The sequence below is a fragment of the Diadema antillarum genome, unplaced genomic scaffold, assembly GCF_040938485.1.
Source record: "Diadema antillarum isolate AM-2024a unplaced genomic scaffold, OU_Dant_1.0 scf00000127, whole genome shotgun sequence".
In the NCBI taxonomy this organism is placed as follows: Eukaryota; Metazoa; Echinodermata; class Echinoidea; order Diadematoida; family Diadematidae; genus Diadema; species Diadema antillarum.
In genome coordinates this window covers 369,403-390,032 of record NW_027271016.1, presented here as the reverse complement: position 1 = coordinate 390,032, position 20,630 = coordinate 369,403, and the positions used below count along the sequence as shown (strand labels likewise).

The window sequence follows — 20,630 nt, the reverse complement described above, 5'->3', positions numbered from 1 at the left end:
ATAGGTCTTTTTGTCCTAGTTTCTTTGTTTCATTCACTTTTTATGTTTATCAGTCAATCGATCATATAATTTCTTGTATTACGTGTGGGGGTAATGCACCCTACAAGCCCAGCTTTTTAGTATTCCTCTCCATTTCCAACATTTGTCCTTTATTTTGTATTATGCTGAAATCTATATTTTCAATTTCTGTAATATATTTATGTTTCTGTTGGAAATAAAAAAAAAATGAATGAATGAATGAAGGAATATTGAGTCTTCCAGTCCGAAGATAGTACATATCTGACCATTATGAGCGCTTTATTCCGAGTGTGTCGGTCAGTTCTACACTGCAAAAAGTCCGGTGTTAAATAGTGAACACCGAGCTGGTGTTATATTTTCGGTGCTCATTTATGGTATTAAATTAACACTTCCGGGTGTCATTTCCAAATATAAAACTGTTTTTGAAGAGTTTCTTAGTAACTGCACTTCTTGTTGATTTTTAATTTAAACAAGACGATCAAGAATTTTACATTAAAATACTAGATTTTTGAAAAAATGTGAAAATAAATTTACACCGCAGTAACACCAGCTGGTGTGGTCTCTTATTGAAGCTGGACGGGTGTTAAACCATTGATATTAACACCAACAAATATCAAATCAACACCATGTGGTGTCATTTTTTAATTAACACCAGTACAGTGTCAAAATAACACCAGGTACAGTGTCAAATTAACACCACGAAGTGTCAGGTGAACACTTTTCAACACCATCACAGTGCATTTTCTACACCTGTGGGTGTGGTCCTCTATTGAAGTTTGATCGGTGTTAGATTTAACACCCATGGTGTTCAATCTAACACCGATGTTTTTACAGTGTAGGAAGTCAAGGTTATGATCATCAAATGTAATTCTTATTCTGTCTTCTTGAGAAATACGTCTGTATCTAATTTGTGCTGTCATGACTGTAAGAAGATGAAGTTACTCTGTAGTATGGGTACATGTAAACCTAAAATGACATGTATTAGAGAAAAGGGGCGTTACAGAACAACAAACTCGAGTTATAAAGGTTAAAAAATATGATACTTTTACTGCTTAACAGGGCGTGAATGAAACAAAAAGTCACATAGAAATACGTGTTTAAATGGTCTCACCTTTTCAAAAAAGAAATAACATGACTTTGATTTGAATGAACATGTTTGGAATTTGACTGCCCATACGCAAAATTGAATGACTGAAATACCCTTTTAGGCCAGTGCTGGCGAATTTGAATGACTGAAGAGCACGTGCCAATTTGAATGCCCGTTTTACGAATTCGAAAGGCACATGTGCAATTTCATTGATCGAAATGCTAAATTGAACGAACAACTTGCAATTTTTAATGACAGAATGTGCAGTGATGAGGATTTTCGCTAAATTGAATGAACCTTCTATCAAATGGACTGACAAAAGTGCGAAATTTGCCGGAAAAACCTATATTATTGGCTTATAAATATGTAATTAGGCACAAGGATAATTATCCATACCAAATGGCCATGCACACATAATGTAGGCCTACGTGGCTTTTCGAACATGTTGAACAGATCATTGTGGTGTTTACCACTCAAAAGCGGTCATCTAAAGCTAAAATGAGTCGATTTGTGTCCATGTTTCCTGTCCTCCTCCCAAGATATTGCTTAGTAGCTCCATCAAGTATCATCAATGGTTTCGATTTAGAACTGTCGCGGTTAAAAAAAAAGTTCACCATAACTGAGACTATAATGAAGCGAGGAAATCTTCTCGGGCACTTGTTATGTCGTAGCTTATTGAGTACGGTGTAAAAGAGAAGTTGGAATTAAAGTTTAATGGCAACGAAGTTGTTCCTAAGCGTTCAAATTGTCTTGCAATATAAACGAAAACGACGAGTTATCTATTGCATTGAAAATGTGCACCCAAGTCAACACGGAAGACGAAGAAGTGAAACGAACGGATCATTGAGAACTTATATTACCTGTTATTGCGTTTTCTGTAGGTGTCGTTCCAATCAAGCCGCCTGACTTCAGTGTTCTTTTGTTTCCTGTTTTTCATTGTTTTATTTTCATAAATTATCAGTATGCGCGTGTTACGGAGAATGACATGGCATGGTTTTCCCGAACAACAAAGGAATAGAGTGCATTATGTTTAATTCTGGCAGGAATATAGTAAGAAGAAAAGAGGGAATTAAGAAACTCATATTTATAGCGCGCCCTCTACGAAAACTCCCAAAGGTAGAAAAAAAAATGGCGTCGCGACGAGAGTTACTGTCGAGAGTTGGTCTATCTTGCTACGTTTGTTACTGACTACACCACTTGAAGTTCCTGTCTTTCACGGTGTGTAGCAGTGCAGGAAGGAGGGGGCAGGGGAGCAGGGCCAGAAAATGGAATATGCATGCTTCCTCAGTTCAGTTTTGACCTTTGAACTCGGTGCTTTACTCACACTTGCAGAGAATAGCAAGAAACCAGGCCAACAATTACACCCTCTCCTGAGCTTTTTTTTCTTTTCTTTTCTTTTTTTTTTGTTTAGTTTCTGGCAAACGATTCTAAAATAAACAGCATACCGCAGAAATATGTTTCGAAATTGCTCGTCTAGACGAATTTGAGCGAAATGAGAATTGTCAGGCGAGGAATTTGACGAATGCGCACAGAAGTCGATACGAGGTATAATCGAAGGCGGATTAGAGGCCAAATAGGTTTTTTGTGTGTGTTCATTCGCTGTTGTTGGTTTGTTTTCTGGGACCGCTCGTCCACTTGCTCCATCTCGTCAAGCGGGTTTATCTCTCACAACCCAAACGAAATCAGAACAGGCATGTCGTAAGGAAAAAGAAAGCAAGGGAGGGAGAAAGACAGAAAAAAATAGAACCCTGATGGTTGCAAAAGACAGAAAAAAATAGAACCCTGATGGTTGCAAACTGCGCTTGGCGTGGAAAAGGGACTTATACAGGACGAGAAAGGAAAATGCTTAATTTGTCGTACTCGTGGAAGTGACAAATTGGCCTGTCATAGTGTTTTCTTACCCAATATAATAGAGATAGTTGGGATGAGTAAGAACTAGGCTATCTGTTTCCGAGAAAACATCTTCTTCGAGTGACTGGGTGTTCAAGTCCAATTTCATAAATGCAGTTCGGCTGCGGTGCGTTGTGCTGACATTTGTCGACCACATTATTATGGCACGAGAGATTTAGGGGAGGCGGAACAGAATGGGAGTAGGATTTAGCGCAGAGGGCGATCAGAATGAGAGAGAGAGAGAGAGAGAGAGAGGGGAGAGAGACTGTACGTGTTATCAAGTCGTGCCAACTTGAATCGCCTGCTTGTTTGATCCCCTTTTCATTTATGGTTGCTTACTTGTGCATGGATCAATATAAACAGGAATATAATACATGATTATTTTTTAAACGTGAGTGTAAACCAAAATCCCTCCTCCCTGGATATCATGTTTGAAAAGCGAACCTGAGGTTTAGAGACCGGAACAAATAAACAAAGCAAGCAACCAATCACGTACCAAACTCCATTGTTGTTCTTCCCTCTGTAATTATTCTCAAACTCGTAAACATGTACACTAGTCATGTACCCATACATTGTACACACATAAAACGCAAATATATAAGTTATAATTTTGTCTCTGTTGGATGGTAGCCTTGAAGAAAGACTAATACCAGGTATGACTGCTGTTTTTCAATTTTTCGAAATTTTCTCTCATGGACTTGGGCCATTCTTATATTCAGGTATACAATTATTCTCTGAAACAAGTGATTACAATTTCATTTTCTTTCAAAGCAGCACAAACATAAAAAAATACTTATAGTTTTTTTTTAATACATGGATTAGTTATAGTGCATTAATTGAGAAGTTTAAAGGATACTTCACCCAACGTCCCCCCACAGGATCCACGCACGGAATCTCCAGACACGTTAAATGCTGAATATCATGTCGAGTTGCCGGCATATGAAAAGCCATTTCAACATTTTTTCCCAATTCGTGATATCACCTTTTATAAATAAACAATGATTTCTCTAAACATGAATTCAAGATTATCAAGAAATAGATTAATGTGATAGAAAGCAATGAATTATTGGTGATGAGAATTCTAATTGTTGATATCAAAAAATATAAATGAATAATGATGAAATGGCTTGTCATATGATTGTATGAGCCAAATACTGCCAACTGCTAACTGGGATGCGTCGATAATATCGGTATCAGACTTCATATATCCCTACTTTTCCCCTTATCATTTTGGTCATTGTTTCACCACATATTCGTCATTATTTTCCCAGCCTGGCGGCGCTAACCCTTTCCTGTATCGGGTTGCCGTATGATAACTCGCTAATTTCCTGCCGTATTCTCTGACGAACATCGGCTGCTTCATCCAGGGTAGGTGTCAATACCGGAATGTCGGCGTGAAATCGAGTCTGACAGGACCCTTTTCTTTTAAATATCATGTTTGTAAACCCCCGTCACCTTTTTTGGATACAGTGTTGAGAACATAGTGAGTAGTTTGTCTACGTCTGCGTCAAATGTGCTTGCGTTAAAGTGAAAAGCCTCTTAATGATCAATTTGACATTATTAGAATGGAATAAAATCGAACACACAGAATAGTATAGATGCGTTATCAAGATATATAAAAGAAAGCTACGATTTTAAATGTTCAAGTTTCTTCACGAAATAAGTGCGGTAGCAGACATTAGGCCTACTATGTGCAAACCAAACAACTTACAATTTTACCTATATGATTCAGAAAATCGTAAACAAACAAGCAATCAAACAAACAAATAATCAAACAGACATACATACAATCATTAATTTGTTTGATAGTTTAGAGACGATAGCCTCAGTTACAACTATATACACAGTTATATTACCAAACTTTAGAACCACACAGGGACAATTTTCGATTTCTTACTTAGGACCAAAACTTTGGAACACATTGCCACGAGAAATGCGTGAACAAAGCAAAAGATCTACATTTCGTAAATGCCTTGCAGATTTCCTACTCTAATAGATATTATACTGTATCAAGCATTATTAGTTTTCTATGTTAGAAAATGAACGATGTATAGATATTCACAGTCATTTTCAACTAACCATGTAATGATTTTTCTTTTGTATTAAGCTTTTAGTATGAAGATCAAGGTGACCAATCTCGACTAGCACTTGTGCTAACTTTTGGTTTCCTTGTTAACAACAGCAACTTTGTAGAATTATGCTACATGTATCATATTAACTCTCAAATATCATCATTTAATCATGTTATTGTAAAGGAGTAACAGATAAGTATATTTTTTCACATATGTAGATACAATTGTGTTATGATTCTTATATGTACATGTTCAAATTGTTGTTGCTAATAAAACTTCAAACTTCAAAATTCATATACTGTAGTCTGCCGCGAAGGCTAATTACGATTCTTTCTCTTTTACTTTACAAAAGAAGAGGGCAGCCGTGAAGATTTGTAGATTATGTAGGTCAATGGAAAAGAACTTCACTTTAATTTTGCGTATAAGCGGACTCAAGGGTGTTTGAGTTAGTTGGGGCGATACAGCTTTCTGCCATCGAGGCCTGCAAAAGCATGAAAAGGAAGATGAGGTGTGGCTTCATGTCACTGTTCATTATGTCAAGACAAATATACTTGAACCTGCATGATAGCACTCAAACCTGGAAGACCCTCTTTTAGCTGTTGGTTTTAGAAATCCTCATTTGTAGATGTAAAGAGGAAGCTCAGTTGTATCCATGGAAACTCAAGTTTCATATTAAGCGTAACGCAGACAAAGGCAATAATGAAAGGTATAACACGCACGCACATTACAAACATACAACGAACAAAAAAGTCCGTTTCCCATGACCCCCCCCCCCCCCCCCCGTTGAATTCACTTGCAAAAATGTTCCATACCATTATGTATATACTTCTGTGAAGCATTATAATGTGACGTAAGCAACCTGGGTCCTGCTGCATAAAAGTTGAAATCAAACATAGGTCAGAAAATCAAACATAAGTCTCTGAATACTCCATTCTGATTGGCTGATAGCTGATTTATGTTTGATTTTCTTAGTTACATTCCACTGAATCTTTTATGCAACAGGACCCTGATCATGATTATAGCATCAATTTGACATTGTGGTGGCTCAATTTCAGTTAAGATCAAACTTTGCCCACAGAACCGAATGATGACAACGACGATAATATTATGATTCGACAAGAATGAAAGTACGATTTTTTTTGCACTCTTCTTTTAAGACTTGAAGGTGCTTCCTTTGAAGACAATCTATATATCAATGATTGATAAGGCCTATAATGATTGACAAGGCCTATATCTATATAGAACAGCGCCCTGTGGGACTAACAGAATGTATGACCTTTGACATTAACCGTAATGGTGTAGACAATTACCATGGATTCAGAATGATGGAGCAGTTTACGACACAAGAAAAGACATGTCCGGTGGGTCGCTCTCACCACCTTCCTAAACCTAATCAAGAAACAACTCGAAAATCGGACAGTCGTTGTCAGGTTGATTAAAATCAACTTTAAGATTTCAAAGGCGAAGTAACGTAGATTCATTGGGGTGATTATGATTGCTTACGTCAATATAGTTGTACCGTAGCTGTTGGTTTTAATCTGCTATTTATATACTGTCTTTATAAAGTTGTTATTGCTGCGGCCGCTATCGTTGTCCGTTGTGCTGAGTATGATAATGATGGCGGATAATGGCATGACAGAACTTAAAGGACAAGTTCACCTTCATAGACATGTGGGTTGAGTGAATGCAGCAATATTAGTAAAACACATCAGTGAGAGTTTGAGGAAAATCGGACAATCCGTTCAAAAGTTATGAATTTTTGAAGTTTCTGCTCAGTCACGGCTGGATGAAAAGACTAAGTAAGCTTGTGATGTCACATGAGTACAACGATATAAAGAAAGAATAAAGAAAATTCAACATATTTCAATTTTTCTCGCATAACAAAAGAACACTCGACTTCTCTCTTTCAGAAGGCAGGGGGAATAATATTACCCTTAACATACGTCAGTAGCAAGTCGAAGAAATGTGCACTTTATTCAAAAAGTAAAGTTTTGTGAAATTCTCTTTTTATTTTCCTTGTATAGTTGTACGCATGTGACATCATACACTGTAGTAGTCTTCTCATCCAGCAGTGACTGCGCAGATACTTAAAATATTCATAACTTTTGAACGGATTGTCCGATTTTCCTCAAACTTTCACTGATGTGTTCTACTAATATTGCTTCATTCTCTCAATCCTAATGTATATGAAGGTGGACTTGTCCTTTAACTTCCCAACGGCCATACGTGACCGTGTAATGACAAACGTTAACCAATACCACTAGATATTTTTTTTTCTGCATATAGTATCAGGTTGTTCTATTTGTTTCTTATTGTTGTTGTTTTCTTTAGTCTTACCAAAGTTTGATGACTCGGGGAATCTCGCTCCAGAGGGGCTATCAGCTGTCTGCGGGCCGACTCAGTGTTCAGACGTCCCATCGTCGGCCCGTCCCCTCCGGTGCGATCACGAAGTAGACACCAATCCTTTCTCTCTCGATTATCATGTCAAAGTCGGAGAGGGAGGGGAAACCACCGCTGTCAGGACCGGCGTCCCACGGGAAGGATCAAGAATTAAGGAAGTGGGGTAAGAGAGGGTTAAACCCCCAACGTGAGGGTCTCTGCGGTTGTACGTGTGGTCAAAGTCATGCGTCGTCATCCGTGTGTGACGAGGCGTATGCACGCACAAAAAGCGGAAGTAAAACCTCTGGTCACCAACCCGGCTAAAACGTAATTTTTTCCTCTTTTTTTTTTCAATTCACTCTGGTACCGTATAAAACAGTTCCGACCATTATCTCACGTTAGATTATCAAAAGTCTTCCCCCCTCTATTTTTAGCATATTATTCATTTTAATTTAGTGTTCTGCTTGCTATGTGTATGCAGAAAAACTATAATAAATTTATCACACACAAACCTAGCACATGAAGTATGCATAGTATGTTTCTCACGCTACTATGTTCACTCGTCTCTGCTTGCACAGTTTTAAATTGCAGAACGGTTTCTCCAGCTGTGCTTATTTGCCCAACATCCGTGAGACAGTAGCAATTAAAAACGTCACCTAATATAAGTGTAGCGACCGAAACGTGAACCTCATCAAACCAGTTTGTTATCACGTGATGCTTTCAGGCGAACGTGAGTACAGTGGAAACTCGGTATGACGAGATCCTTGGGACCAAGACAATTTGTTCCTTATATCAGATATTTTGTTACATCAGTAGGCCTAGTCTTTAAACAATACAATACAAAGAAAATACATTCATTGGGACCGGAGAAATGAGTTTTTCATATCAGGTATTTTGTTATTATAGAAGATCTCTTTATATCGAGTTTCCACTGTATAATAGTTTGGGAAGCATGCAGACGAAACTCTGGTATCCCCCTCATTGCGACCGGGAGGAAAACTCGTGAAATAGCGTGACCAGGGGATACATTGATTGAGATATCTGTCATCGGCACAACACGTGTAGTCTCGATTTCCTCCTCTGCTTCGATTTTTTTTGGATGAAACTATCCATGTCAATATCGACGTTGAATGTGGGGGTTGGGGACAATCACTCCTCGTGATGACGGGGAAAGTACGGTTTATTTGGTAGTCGCTATAGCAATGACATATGCATGCGCCGATCGCAAAGAATTTCATTACTTGTTAATCTTGCATCGTATTGTTCCAATGTGATTATGTGATGCATCTTTGCTTTACAACCTATTATATTACGAGCATACTATTTTTGACATATTTAGAATACGTATTTTGTTTTTCATTCGCATGATATGTTTGGTATGAAAGATACATTGTTGAAAATCAAAATGAATAAAATAATGAAAGTTATGAAAAGCCACAGTTACAGCTTGCGATATCTATACGAACTAGATGTAAGGACGTAAAACTCTGATATTTCCAGGACTTGTTCTTGCTTCAAGAGAACAGCATAATCGTGACTCATTGTGGTTAAAATCAATATACAAGAAATGCTGATAAAAGGAGAGGAATATATAGTGCATCTCGGGATTAGATTAAAAAAATGACATCCGCAGATGTGGAAACGTTCATAGGTTATTATCACGGTTCATGAACAGAAGATAGATGTGTTGCAATATTCTTACGCGCAAATACATGTCTACTTTCCATGCTGATCAATGTGTTTGCTAGTGCGCCCCTACTCCTTTATTTTGCTCACAATTTTTCTCTTAAAAAGAGATTTGTTTTGTTCTTGAATACAGTACTAAACATGATAACAGCGATACAGGGGTTGGGGACAAAATGGCAATGACAGTCATCATACATGTGTGGAAATAATTTAATCATTGTTGTTGTTGATGGTCATCAACGCTGCGTGACTACGGTAGCTTTCCTCTGTCCGTGATCTCTCATCGAAGCCGTTGCCATGGAGACAGGCGGAAACTGGCGAGAAACATCGCGGAGGAGGAGATGCGCTTGACGGAATGCATGCCGTTGTTATGATAGGATATCTACCCAGACGATGAATGATCCTGACACATGAAATCAAATACCGCTACAAACGGATGCATGAAATCATACCGTCGAAATCCAACGAATCATATTACGTGTGAAACGATTGCCACTACATCCCATACATTGTATGATATACTTACGCGATTGGTACGGGTGTATTTCTACACTGTAACAGTGTTTCACAATCTGTTGCATGTTTATGTGTGTGTGTGGGGGGGGGGGGGTGGCATAGTTCACGTTACTTGATCGCCCTTTTATTTGTTTATTTATTTATCTATTTTATTATTATTATTATTATCATTATAATTATTATTATTATTACTGTTATTATTATTATTATTATTATGCGTTTGTGCCCCGTTCCCTGGAGCGACATCCCTATTCATATTCAGTACTCCACCTCCATTGACATTCTAAAAAAGGAAGTCAAGACCCACTTATTTGAAGAACAATATCAATAATTATGTAATTTATGGATTATTTGTACTCGTTCTATTATACAGTATGTCCCCCCCCCCCCCAAAAAAAAAAAAAAAATACAACCGGATTTTCGCATTGAAAACTTCCAATGTGATTAAACTGTCTGAATGCTACTTCAGGGTCTTAAAATATAACATCTTAGCTATATTTTGCAGAAAACCCCATTTGATTTGGTTAAGTGGTCACAGAGAAATGTGGATCTTTGTAAAGCATGTCATGGGTCTGATTCTTCCAAATTATTTTAGTACTTGGATGCTCTTTGAATTGCATATTATCTGAACACAATGGACAGAACTTGGAGGGAAGAGATTCCTGACATACTCTACAGAACGTCTCATTTCTCTTTGACCACTACGCAAATCGGATGGGGTTTTCTGTAAGATGTGGGTAATAAGTTGTAGTTTCACACCCTGAAATTGTTATTTGGATTGATTCACTATTTTCAAAGTTAACATTGGGGAGGGTGCCGTTGTAATTTTTTTTTTGGCATACGGTATATTTGTTTTTCTTATCAATTGTAGTGCTTAGAAACATTTTGGCCACACATACACTACGCGCTATATAAATTTTCGTAATTATCATATTATCGTAATTATTATCATATTCTGACGACTATTTCATATCCAAACAATCTTCATGTCTATTCATCTATTCAGTTAAATTCAAACGTGTACAGAAAGCAAACAAACACGAACGTTAACACACCAGGTATTTTGACTCACAGATCAATACACATGTGAGCATTCACGCACTTAATCAATGTTCCCTATTGTTAGCGACTTTTCATACTTTTAGCAATTTTCATTGTGTGATCAGCCAGGAGGTAATTAATACGCAAATAATCACATAAAAAAAAGAAAACTACGACTCTATAAGTTTGTTGTCGTTTTTTTTTTTTGTTTAAATGTCTGTAATGTGTTATTATCAAGAAATATGCGAACACATAGACCCAGTAATGGACCTTTTGGTGTGAAGAAACGTCTTTGACTACGACATGTTTCCGTCGATATCCAAACATGGCATTTCTTTGACATACAAAATATAACGAACATCGACACATATGTCATTGAAGATCAATATTTAATGTGCGTTCTTCAATATTTCATTTCTTACAAAGACAAACAGCATCGACATGAATTTAGCTCCAGACATTCACAAGCTTCGGAAGAAAAAAAGATCAAAGAATCATGTTTATCCTCAATTAGTGTGTTACGCACTTGAAGTTTTGTTTCTGGTGTTTTTGTTTTTTTTTAGAATTTCGCTTCATTTCACTTAAGATCGACCAAAAGAGTCAAACCATTTTGTTGAACACATAATCGAGGCATAATAAAGTATATACCATACTTTGCGTAGTTTCGTTTTGATACAATCTACAAAGAATAGGCTCATAAAATATCATATATCCTTGTTAACTACAAAAGAAACATCTCTGACACATTATTCATACAGAACTTAAAACGTTTGTCAAACCCGCAATGCGACACAAAAACATTGCAGAGAAAAAAGGTATGATTAGGAAATAGAAATATGACGAAGTATATCAAAATGGCAGAGTTGAATTGTCAGCTTTTTATCATGTGATCTTTGGTCCTTTTTTTATGATATTGGCTACATATCTGATGATAAATGGAATCTTTAAACTCTAGTTTCCCCAATAACATGAATAATGATGCCTATTCGCAAAAATAGCAAACAGCAATTGAGTTTGTTTGACAGGAAGGAAGGTGTGCAATTCTGTGTATGTGGGTGTGAGTGTGTGTATGTAGTATCAGAGAGACAGAGATATGTAAAAAAAAAATGTGAAAGAGACAGAGTTAGAGGTTTAAACAGGAAATTGAACCCTATTCTTCATTCGATATTTCTCGGAAGTTTAAGGTATGATTTGAAAATTAAGAACCTCAGTACAAACATCAGCCAAATTCTTAGATTAAAAGTGTTAGTTAAGAAAAAACAAACGTTGATTACTCTAAAAGGTATACATGTAAGTTTGTCATCATATCATTTCGACCATAATGTTGTTCGATGGTTGCAATGACAAACATTTTCTTACAAATTTTGTAATAACATCTTTTTGTAGGGGATTTATTGATAATTTTGATAGTTACGGCAGTAGCATAATCGTGGCTAAATTGCAAAGTTGAGTGCATGCTGGTCTACTTTATTTATTGTGATTTCAGTTCGTCATGGGTCATAGATGGAACACAAAAGATTCACAACAGGTATAGGTTTCACTTTAAGGTTACCCACGATAGAAGAAGACTCATCAAATTGTTTGGTATGAGATTATTATCATTTTATTATTCTTTTCATCAACACTAAACTTCAAATTATCGATACATCACGGAGGACTTGTCTCGATTTTGAATTTCACGTAAATTGCAACCATTTAAAAAAAACACTAAACTATAAAAAAAAACCAAACCAACAACAATAAGTCATCTCGGCGGCAACTGACTGGAAGTAAAAGGAAGTTTACTTACATTTTATCAACCTGTTTATTCAGTAAATTTACTTCTTTTTTCCAAACCTGTTTATTCAGTAAACATTAAGACAGCAATAAGAACTTTATGTCAAATATCTGCATTGTTACTTCTGTTTATTCATACCAGGATATAACGAATTGATGAAGAAGGAATGAAATGTGATTAAATTTACAAGCTGGCAGAGTAAAAGCAATCAATTTTGATTTATTACGAAAACTGATAATCTATTGGATACTATTTTTTTTTTTCAAATTCTTTCAATTACCTATATCGTCCTGTTCATTTGCAGCTGTGAATACAGAGTTGAATAGAGTACCGAAGTGGTATTAATGTCACTGTCTTTCGTTTAATTATTGTTAGCAACCATTGTGTTCACAGGTGTTTAGGCTACGTGAGGCTAGAACCAATTTCCTTGGCAATGAATAGCTATGAAGCCACACTGCAGTACTCAACAGGGCGTGATTATCGGGCAGTTTAAATTTTCATGAAGAGACATACTTTCAATGAATAAAACACCGAAATTGTTTTGTGATCTCTGCGTTTATGTGGTAACTTCATGAAGTTTGTCGTAAAAAGATGTGTAGGCATCGAATGATCAACACTTTTGATCAACGTTTGAAAAGACACAACAGGCGTTCTATATCGTCCAGGTACACAGTGAGGAACTGCATGCATGAAATATTATTCTTTTACACTGGAGATAATGTTTGGCTACATTGTAGATCTCGTGTCGTGTCAAAAAAGATAAAGTACATTGTATAATGTCATATGAATGGAATGTACGAATAATACTATAGCTTTAAAATTGGGCTAAAATGAACACTTGCAGCTGAGCGTATTTTGGTAGATACACGTCATCCCATATTCGGCAAAATTACAAAATTCCATTGTATTGCATCCCCCCCCCCCCCAAAAAAAATATATATATATATTTTATTTTATTTTATAGCCACTTATTTCAGCATGAAGCAATAAATGTGCATATCTCTCTGTGTGCTGTGCATACAATTCAAGTTTTAAATCGCTGAAGTATCTATCTTTTTTTTTGACAGGGTTAAGATTTGATTTGTCTGATCCATTAACTATTCTTTTAGCCAAAATCACTTTTTTTGGTTAAAATTCTGTTTCAGCCGTTGTCATGATTATTGACACATGTCGTTATTCCATGAAAGGAAAACGCATGGATACGGATAATTTCCACTCATGAACCATTCTTTTCCGTTGTGTATAATCGTTATGAGATGAATTCTAACTCGTAGACATTTTTCCTTAAAGCACAAAATAATGTTACTATCGTCATATCAACCACCTTTATGAATTTGATTCTGATTAACTTCTAATTTTAATTTCTATAATTGGACGGAATATCGGCCTCACATTCACAAAGTAGTTTTATGAGATTTGTGCGTGTGTAAATGGGTATGTGTGTGTGTATGATGATGTGAGTGGGTACATTGTGTGCGTATGTGTTGACGAGTGTGTACTTGTGCGTACGGTTGTGTTAACTTACATTCTGCGTGTATTTCGATTGATTCTGGTGTGATGTAATGGTCATAGTTCGTTATTCCGAAGGTTCTTTCTTCCGAAGGTTCGTTAATCCGAAAAACGAAATAAGGTTCGTAATGCCAAAGGTTCGCTAACGCGGATCCCTTTTCTTTTCTTTTCTTTTCTTTTTCATTTTCGGAGTGACGAACCATCGGAATAACGAACTTTAATTTCATTTTCGGACTATCGAATCTTCAGAATAACGCCTCAAATGTTTTCAAATCAAATGATTAACCGATCCTATTACATTTTCGGACAAACAAACACCTGGTTATACGGAATTTGTGTGTTTCGGAAGAACGAACATCACTCAAATGCAAGTTCTCTCTTTTTATTTTTTTTATTTTTTTTTCTCTCTCTCTCAAAGAAGGCGGTTGATAGAGTTCAAATGATCTGAAAAAAGAGAACTTTATCTTGCAGGTGGAGAGGCAAGCTTGACTGTTCCCTAGATTTTTGTTTTTGTATTAAATGACATTCATACGCCATTCACATGTACGTGACGTGACGTGACGGGGTCTTATTTTGCTCATCCTATCAAAGGATTAATCAATGCTATTACAACCACGGATTCTGTGCATATGCGTTTGAATACATTTGTTATCTTCTCCATGACCGTAAATTGTGCCAGACTCATGCGTTACTGTGCACTTTCACATTAATATGTCGGGTTTAGATTACAGTAGATTTAGACTACAGTAGACAGCGAACACTCGCTTCGTCCTAGAAGCACGTGGCAACGAAGAGACATAAGGAAAAAAAAAGACTGTGCTACCTTACGAGAAATATGTACTTAGACCATGACTGTTTACCTAAAATTATGCTGTAAAAACATGTTAGAAATTCCCAAAGGCACCACTTAGAATAAGGCCACATCTTTCAGCAATAAAGGAAGACTGTGAGGCTGTTTAACAGCAAAAGGTGTTGGAATAGGAAGACTTCGTGTGACGTCATAAGTTTGTCAGTTCAAGTCACGTCTGCATTCAGAATTGTGTCGTCCCAACGATCAGGCGGAATGAAGCGTTGAAACAACGAGTTTCTGACGTCATAAGCCAGCAATTAATCCATTGTTCCAATTGGCTGAACCTGCATGGTGTTGTCTCTTCAGTTACATACATGAAGTTCCTCCTTCCGTTCACACGTTTCACATTCCACCTCGCAGCACCACTGAAATCTACATCGACAACTCTCCGTCACGTGCCGAAGCATAGTTTGGTAGCCACGCCCACAGCACATGAGCGGACACCCATTCACACCTATACTTGTCTTGTTGCACCTCCTCCCATGAGTGCCAAGCGAGCCGTGCCTCTTATTGGGCTCGCAGTAGTCCGGCGACAGAGTGAGGTATACCATGTCCGACTTGGACGGGTTTGTATTTCGCTCCTGAATGGGGCGCAGTTTCATGCTCCGCTTTGAGTACATCATATGGAACGCGTGCAGGTAGGATTTCTTGAGATTCGTGCTAACCTCTCGGAGTTTCGGCATAGAGTTCCAACATACTTTTGAAGTGCAAGATCCCGATACTCCGTGGCATTTGCATTTGATGAACATGTTCCTTTCTATGGCCTGTGTGAGAAGAAGAGAAGAAAAGTGAAAATTACATCATATCGCTAAAATCCAGAAGAACGACCGAGTTACAATAGAAGAGCAAATGATAAAGCCACAAGATGAGATGGCTAGTGATATCACTATATCAGATTTTTCCATGCTTCTTAAAGAGAACCTTTGGCAATTTGAAATGAGGAAAGTCAAATTTTGTATTGAATATTTCAATATCATTCAACAGCATACAGTATCGTTCCCATCATGCCCTACCGGACTGAACTAATGTAGTTCGACAGTGAAGGCAAAAATGTAATTAATCTAACTCAGACACAATATAAAATTGCAACAACATGCGGGAAATTAAACGACAAAATATCATGAAAACGAAGTTTCTTTACACAAGCTCCCTCTTCCTGGACTACTATGGTTCTATAGAACGCACGACACTTATCGCAAGTTGAGATCTACTGGAGACGACTTCCAAAGCAAGAGAGAGAGAGAGAGGAGCGGTTGCTAGGCAGCAAACAACCCAGCTGCCGACCGGATGATCCAGAAGGGAGCCATAAAAATCTGCGACTGGAAAAGAGAACTCCCGCCAGAGAGCACTTTCCGTAAATCTCTTCCTATCTGAGGAGGAGCCATCGTCTATACGCGCGAGAATGCGAGCCCGAAGACGGGCAAGCTGGGAACAAGGTCACGAACTTGTAGCACATAAGAAATCGATGTCAATGCGTTTAGCACGCCCAGGGTGACGGAATGACTGCGATGTTGAACTGAAAAGGTATTTGGAGCGTCTTCTTAACTTAAGGGTTCCCCTTGATTCTGGAATTTCTATAAAGCAAGCAGTGACGAGAACTGTTGGGTAGTTAAGGAAGTGTATTGGTATTCGTATGCTGAAAGTATACTAGTATTCGGAAGTGCACTGCGCGTCTCAGTGCGAATCGTTTATTGAGATGTACTCGCAATTTACGAGAGTTAGGGGTGCCGTGGAAAAGAATTCCAACAAAGGTATGATGAATTGCTCATCAACTGTTTGTGAGAAATAAAAAATGAATCTATTCGAGGAGGGAGGTGAAGTTACCCGCGCATTTTTTTTTTTCTTCTTCTGAGCTTGGGCATAATTAGTGGCAGAAATTTTCCCTAGGTGTGTAATCGAATCCCGAGTTTGACGATCTGTGGGATTACAATGTTGTCACGTTCGATTCCCTTCTGTCAATGCACAGTGACCTCACTTGTGCAGCGCGCAGTATATCAACTCTCCTCATGTGCGAATGTGCTACCGACAACGGAAACGTGATTCATGTTCTGTGTATAGTTTGCGATTGAGACTTGAAAACAAAATGATGTGACAAGAATGTATGGGGTAAGTTATTCAATTGTGATATTCATACATTTTGCAGACTGTCTCTCAACGCCATATATAGGACGGCATCCTACTTTTGAAAGCAAACTTCGCTTTCGGCATCTCGCTCCCCCTCCCCACCCCCTCCCCCCCCCAAAAAAAAAAAAAAAAGAAAAAAAAAAGTGAAAAGTTCTCAGGCCTATAAGTCGTGCGGCCCCGTCTTTACCTTTCCTCCCACTAGTTGCTTTCTTATTTTAGTTTTACTACCGCCATCCATCACGTTGAACGATTTGGAGTCGTTTGAAACGCATTATTGGCGTCATAATATCGTCGTTTAACTTCCCGCGATATTTGTCTTGCGAAAATCTCGTTATTCTCGTGTATATCAAGCTGACGGTTCCTTCGTAGGAATGTGGCTTGTTACGATTGAAAAACTACTGTTGACATTTTGTCGTTTTGCTGAAGGGCTACATATTAAAACAAGTCGTTTTTCTTCGGTAACTGATTTGAGCAAAGTCGGATAAGGGCGTCAAATAGTGTGGACATTTGTATTTCTACCAACTCTTCATATCTTGGCATCCTGGGGACATCTTAGCAGCGTGATCAAGATACAATCTTATCTGTCCGACTTGCTTTTATTGTTTATTGGAGCAACTGCCTTTATCATGTGATTCTGGTGAAGATAACCTTGGCCTTAAGCTAAAGATTATTCTTCGTCGTTCGAAGAGTCTTGTAACGTCACAAAACGGTCTACTACATTGGAATTGCTTTGACATTGCCTTCAAATACCGTGCTTAATGCAAGTAACGGCAACATTTTAATTCTATTCTTAATTATTCCTTCGTCTATCTCTTTGTTTCCACGTCTTCTCTTCCTTCTCATTCTCCGTTTCTTTTCATGTCTACTTCTCTTTCGGTTACCAGGTCATGTTCTTCTCTTCTTCGTCTTTTTTAATACTGTCGGGTGTCTTCAATTCCTTCTTCCTATACACGTTGTACTTTTATTTGTCACCCGATGACATCTATACCTTTTATAAAGTTGCCCTGTGTCCTTCATTTGTATTACTAACATCTTACTAACAATGGACAGAAAGAGACGACAAATTTCTGATCATGCCAGCGCACCATACATGTCCCTATTCGATACCGACCTTTCGACCGGCTTCGTAGTTGTGTAGCGACATCATGTCCGCTGCCGTCTTCTTCTTCTTCGACTCGTCGATGAACATCCTCGTGAAGTGCGTGCCGTAGCGCACGTTATCCGAACACCCGCCCCACTTCCACTCGACGTCGGGGTTGTCCTCGCCGAAGTGCCTGTCGCAGCCGCACTCGAGGATGGTCCCCGTGCCGCAGGCCTTGGTGATCTCGTACATGATGCCGGCGGACACCATCGACTGCAGGAAAGCCATCTCGACGTTTCCTGGAAGAAGAAGAAGAAAAAAAAAAACCATGACGGAGAGGAGATTAGAATTATCACCTTGAAATTTATTGTCATCGTGCGATAGTCATAATTATTCACGGTTGGTAGTAGATGACGTATCCACGAGGCATACAAATTGAGGCTGAGATGCAATATACTAGATTACATAGGATTTGTGTGCATGTGTATGCGTGTTTGTGTGTGTACTAGAGTGAGATGGAAATGGAAACAAAGGTGGGGGGGGGGGGAGTGAATGATACAGGTAGACAGACCAACGTTGCACAAGTTCTCTCCCCCCCCCCCCCCACACACAATGCGTAACTGCAGTGTACCTATCTGAATCTCGGTGTATGTGATATGTCACTGGCACCAACTTGAGCTGAATTCGAGTTTTCATGCTTCTTGAGTAAGGCTGTCATACACGTGAATGTGGAACATTTTTTCAAGGGGGTAAGATTTGGGTGCCAATACCATCACGACAATTAAGATAATAATTATGTTGATTTCATATAATCCCCACCTTCACTCCAGTACTATTCCCAGAAACTATCACACCGACCCTGACAGACCAAGGAGGCATAGGCGCCGGAAGTGGGGGGGGGGGGGGGGGGCAGGGGGGCGGCCGCCCCCCCAATCCAAAAAGTGGGGGGGCAAAACGCATTTTTGCCCCCCCAAAAAGCCCCCCCCCCAAAAAAAAAAAAAAAAATAATAATAATGATAATAAAAATAAATGAATAAACAAAGAAAAAAATATATATATATGAATAAAAGGGAAAAAATATGGCTACAAACGGCAGCTTTTGGACTGTAAAATGTCAAAATTTTCAAGCTCGCTCGCTTCGCTCGCTCGCATCCAGCAGTTGAGCCCGGTGCGCCTCCCCCTTAATTTCTAAAGCGAAAAACATAGCTACGACGGCAGTTGTTGGACTCTAGAATGTCAAAATTTTCAAGCTCGCTCGCTTCGCTCGCTCGCATTGAATCGTTATGCCATTCTCCTAATGTTGCTGACAGTAATTGCCAGTAGTTGCGCCCGATGCCCCCACCCCTTAATTTCCAAAGCGAAAGATAAATATAGCTACAAACGGGAGTTTGGGGACTGTAAAATGTCAAAATTTTCAAGCTCGCTCGCTTCGCTCGCTCGCATTGAATCGTTATGCCACTCTCCTAATGTTGCTGCCAGTAATTGCCAGCAGTTGCATCCGATGCCCCCCCCCCCTTAATTTCCAAAGCGAAAGATATGGCTACAAACGGGAGTTTTTGGACTGTAAAATGTCAAAATTCTCAAGCTCACTCGCTTTGCTCGCTCGCATTGAATCGTTGTGCCATTCTCCTAATGTTGCTGCCAGTAATTGCCAGCAGTTGCGCCCGATGTGCCGCCCCATTAATTTCCAAAGTGAAAGATAAAGCTACAAACCCCAGTTTGGGGACTGTAGAACGTCAAAATTTTCAAGCTTGCTCGCTTCGCTCGCTCGCATTGAATCGTTGTGCCATTCTCCTAATGTTGCTGCTGCCAATAATTGCCAGCAGTTGCGCCCGATGCGCCCCCATTTATTTCAAAGCGAAATATGTAGCTATACAATTAAAACTCCAGTTTTGGAACTGTAGAATATCAAAATTTTCAAGCTCGCTCGCTTCGCTCGCTCGCATTTTATTGTAATGCCATTCACCTTATGTTGCTGACAGTATATAATTTGTCGATCGTTTCACACCGTCATTCCATAATCCATGTAAAGAAACCTTACAATGTTCCTCAATGACTGCATGCGTTGTTGAATGTATCAAATTCCGTAATGTATTGTAGTCCCATTATTGCTCACGCACACGCGCACAAGCATACAGACCGTCAAAATTACTTTATGGTTCCCCCCATGTTTCGACCCACCGTACGCCACTTTACATATATATATATATATATATATATATATATATATATATATATAATAGATGTGTTTGCGTGTGTGTGTGTATGTGTATATTGTGTAACATATGCATGGTCTAATCTTGAGCCCCCTCCAATGTTTGCCCCCCCCCCCCAATCCAAAACTGCTTCCGGCGCGCCTGCAAGGAGGTACCTCCTTGGACAGACGCACAGATACACTGACACACGGGTAAACGAGACAACGACCTTGTATTACGCACTCATTTCCAATATCAGATCGTGCAACTGAATGGGGGCATACTTTCATAAGCATCAAAACCTGAAGCATGTCCAAGAAGATACTAAGCGAGCATATTACTGCGCTATACCTGGAGGGATAATCAGATTTTCATTTAATGAGCACATCGTACTAAATCATCGAC

General features: G+C 38.7%; 1 protein-coding gene across 1 annotated transcript in view; it reads right to left on the bottom strand.

Annotated features, from left to right (window-relative positions):
• Positions 1-15,127: 15,127 nt before the first annotated feature.
• The window catches only part of LOC139720333 (protein Wnt-7b-like), a 69,016-nt gene continuing 63,513 nt past the window's right edge, over positions 15,128-20,630 (bottom strand). The window contains exons 3-4 of the mRNA XM_071631695.1: positions 18,061-18,329; positions 15,128-15,589 (exon numbers count right to left, since the gene is read on the bottom strand). Of these exons, the coding sequence (XP_071487796.1) occupies positions 15,128-15,589; positions 18,061-18,329 (731 nt within the window). The remainder of the gene's footprint in view (positions 15,590-18,060; positions 18,330-20,630) is intronic.